The sequence below is a fragment of the Nematolebias whitei genome, chromosome 8 (assembly GCF_014905685.2).
Source record: "Nematolebias whitei isolate Nwh7 chromosome 8, NemWhi1, whole genome shotgun sequence".
Taxonomy (NCBI): Eukaryota; Metazoa; Chordata; class Actinopteri; order Cyprinodontiformes; family Rivulidae; genus Nematolebias; species Nematolebias whitei.
In genome coordinates this window covers 2,792,891-2,796,534 of record NC_056505.1, presented here as the reverse complement: position 1 = coordinate 2,796,534, position 3,644 = coordinate 2,792,891, and the positions used below count along the sequence as shown (strand labels likewise).

Sequence of the window (3,644 nt, the reverse complement as noted above, 5' to 3'; positions counted from 1 at the left end):
GTCATCCAGGAAGTATCTACATCCCAAAATCAGTCCGAGATTAAACAAGTCATCCAGGAAGTATCCCCATCCCAACATCAGTCAGACTAAACAGTCATCCAGGAAGTATCCACATCCCAAAATCAGTCCGAGATTAAACAGTCATCCAGGAAGTATCCCCATCCCAACATCAGTCCTAGACTTAACAGTCATCCAGGAAGTATCCGCATCCCAAAATCAGTCAGACTAAACAGTCATCCAGGAAGTATCCGCATCCCAAAATCAGTCAGACTAAACAGTCATCCAGGAAGTATCCACATCTTGGGCTGTTGTTAGGCCGTATTGTTTTACATTATTGGTGTTTAGTGTAAATCTTTTTAACATTCTATTTTAGTGTGTATCACAGTTTCTTTTTATACTTTATAGTTTTGATATTGTTGGATGTAACTGGGACCCTGTGGACCCAATTTTGTTCCACCTCATGTGTCGCATGGGATGCAAACAATAAAATTGACTTGAACTCAAAATCAGTCAGACACTAGTCATCCAGGAAATATCCATATCCCAAAATCAGTTGGACACTAAACATCCAAGAATTATCCAGATGTTAAATTTCAGAAAACAAACATATTTCAGAGTTAAGGAACTGGTCTGAAACGTTTTCTCCTCACTGCTCAACGTCGCCTCACCTGGTTGGGAGGCGGAGCTTCAGTCAGTCTAACTTTTAATGTACCTGTGTCCAGGTGATGTCCATCCTGATACACGGTGACGCAGCCTTTGCAGGTCAGGGGATCGTATACGAAACCTTCCACCTGTCTGACCTGCCGTCTTACACCACGCACGGCACCGTGCACGTGGTCGTCAACAACCAGGTAACAACACTAAACAGAAATCCAGCTGAAGGTCAAAGGTTCGGCTGTTGACCTTCGGTCTGTCTGCAGATCGGCTTCACCACCGACCCTCGAATGGCGCGCTCGTCTCCGTACCCCACCGACGTCGCCAGAGTGGTCAACGCCCCCATCTTCCACGTCAACGCCGACGACCCCGAGGCCGTCATCTACGTCTGCAAGGTGGCGGCGGAGTGGAGAGCCACCTTCCACAAAGACGTGGTTGTTGACCTGGTGAGCGCTCACTCTGCACAGATTTACTCAAACGGCAACACCGAATCTCGACATGGGACAAACGTCAACGGGTTCACACTTGAACACGTTTCCCCGTTTGGCAGAAAGACGAGTCGGCAGGTGACTCGTCCCCTTCATGCTTGGTGTTTACCTGTGCAGGTGTGTTACCGTCGGATGGGGCACAACGAGATGGACGAGCCGATGTTCACTCAGCCGCTGATGTACAAACAGATCAAGAAGCAGAAACCGGTTCTGCAGAAATACGCAGAGAAGCTGATCGCAGACGGAATCGTGAGCAGGCAGGAGTACGAGGTGCGGCGCTTCAGGCGACGAGCTGCGAACAAGAGGCGCAGGACGTCCTTTAAACATCAAAATAAAATGTCTGTCTGCAGGAGGAGATTGCCAAGTACGATAAGATCTGCGAGGAGGCGTACGCCCGCTCCAAAGACGAGAAGATCCTGCACATCAAGCACTGGCTGGACTCCCCGTGGCCCGGTGAGCCGTGGCTCCGAGTCCGGCCCTCAGGCTCTGAACGAGCTGGGAAATGATAAGATTCACGTTTTACTGAAAACTGCTGAACAGCTGAAACTGACAAAATATAGAAAAGTGCACGCTGACAGCCGCAGGTAGAAAAAGTCTAGCTTAAAGTAGCAATAAGACAACATTAGCTAAAAGTAGCTAAAAAAAAATTCAACCTAATTAAATTGAGCAGTTTTCATCGCAGCAGCCAGCTGAACGAGCTGAAAGTTTTTTAGTGTAAATTACAAAGTTTGCAGGAAAAGATTCCAAACGAGGAACAGGAACGTCTTCAGCTGATGATCTGATGAAACTCCTGCTGTTTTCAGGTTTTTTCACTCTGGACGGACAGCCGAAGTCCATGAGCTGCCCCTCCACGGGCCTTTCAGAGGAAGACCTGAACCACATCGGACAGGTGGCGTCCTCCGTCCCTGTGGAGGACTTCACCATCCACGGAGGTCTGAGTCGTATCCTGAAGGGCCGGGCGGAGATGGTCCGGAGCCGGACCGTGGACTGGGCTCTGGCAGAGTACATGTCCTTCGGCTCGCTGCTGAAGGAGGGGATCCACGTCCGGCTGTCGGGTCAGGACGTGGAGCGAGGGACATTCAGGTAAACTCCGAGGATTCACAACACTGGACGACTCCAGACCGACTGAAAGGAAAATCTAAAGAAACAGGGAGAAGGAGCTAAAGTTAGCTAAACAAGAGCTAAAATTAACACATGGTAAAACTAGCAGGACGAGGTTTATCATAATGAAAATACACATTTAGCTTGGCAGTGGTTACAAGCTAAGCTTAGCAAGACAGTAGCTGAAAGGTAAAACCTGCAAAATGCTAGCTAAGAGCTAAAGTTAGCAAGACAGTAGCTGAAAGGTAAAACCTGCAAAATGCTAGCTAAGAGCTAAAGTTAGCAAAACAGTAGCTAGAATTTAAGAAAGTGTTCAGAAGTAGTTTTTAGATTTTCAAGGACTTGAAGAGTTTTTTATTTATTTATGAGAAAAATGTGAATGATTAAAATTAAAAAGTTAAAAAGTCACAGCCGAACATTTTGATTCATGACTGGTGAAAGCAGCTGAACATGTGCTGAAGTAGGTAAAGTCTGAGGAAGCTGCAGAGGGAGCTAAACGCTGACTCAGCACGACTAAACATTTCAGCTGAACGGCGCCGTCACTTCCCGAAGCTCCGCTGTTTCTCTCGGCTGATAAAACTCCACGTTTTGAGTTGGCTGGAATAAAAATAAAGTTCAGAGGTCAAAGTTCAGAGAAACGGGTTCTTAAAGCAGACCTGTGTGTCCCTCAGCCACCGGCACCACGTCCTCCACGACCAGAACGTGGACAAGCGGACCTGCATCCCCATGAACCACATGTCCCCGGACCAGGCGCCGTACACCGTCTGCAACAGCTCGCTGTCCGAGTACGGCGTCCTCGGTGAGACCCCGCCTCCTCCTGCTCCTCCTGTGGCTGAAACGTTCTCTGACTCCGCCCCCTGTCCCTCCAGGTTTCGAGTTGGGCTTCGCCATGGCCAGCCCCAACGCCCTGATCCTGTGGGAGGCCCAGTTCGGAGACTTCCACAACACGGCCCAGTGCATCATCGACCAGTTCATCTGTCCGGGTCAGGCCAAGTGGGTCCGGCAGAACGGCATCGTGCTGCTACTGCCGCACGGGCTGGAGGGCATGGTGAGGGTCACCGGAACCCACGACCCGGTTTCTGTTCCAGGACACGCCCCCTAACTCTGCTTCTGTCCTCAGGGTCCGGAACATTCTTCAGCCCGACCAGAGAGATTCCTCCAGATGTGCAACGATGACCCAGATGTCATGCCTGTAAGAGTCTGTACCAGAACAAGACTGACCGAGATGGTTCTGTGTGTTCTCACTCTGGTTCTGTGTTCTCACTCTGGTTCTGTGTGTTCTCCCTCTGGCTCTGTGTTCTCCCTCTGGTTCTGTGTGTTCTCTCTCTGGTTCTGTGTGTTCTCGCTCTGGTTCTGTGTGTTCTCCCTCTGGTTCTGTGTGTTCTCGCTCTGGTTCTGTGT

At 49.6% G+C, this 3,644-nt stretch overlaps 1 protein-coding gene across 2 annotated transcripts in view; it reads left to right on the top strand.

The window, feature by feature from the left end:
* The window catches only part of ogdha (oxoglutarate dehydrogenase a), a 31,657-nt gene that overhangs the window by 24,989 nt on the left and 3,024 nt on the right, over window positions 1-3,644 (top strand). For both annotated transcript variants that reach the window (XM_037680824.1, XM_037680825.1), the window contains exons 10-17: window positions 723-851; window positions 921-1,100; window positions 1,260-1,412; window positions 1,493-1,595; window positions 1,946-2,225; window positions 2,915-3,042; window positions 3,113-3,291; window positions 3,364-3,435. In XM_037680824.1, the coding sequence (XP_037536752.1) occupies window positions 723-851; window positions 921-1,100; window positions 1,260-1,412; window positions 1,493-1,595; window positions 1,946-2,225; window positions 2,915-3,042; window positions 3,113-3,291; window positions 3,364-3,435 (1,224 nt within the window). The remainder of the gene's footprint in view (window positions 1-722; window positions 852-920; window positions 1,101-1,259; window positions 1,413-1,492; window positions 1,596-1,945; window positions 2,226-2,914; window positions 3,043-3,112; window positions 3,292-3,363; window positions 3,436-3,644) is intronic.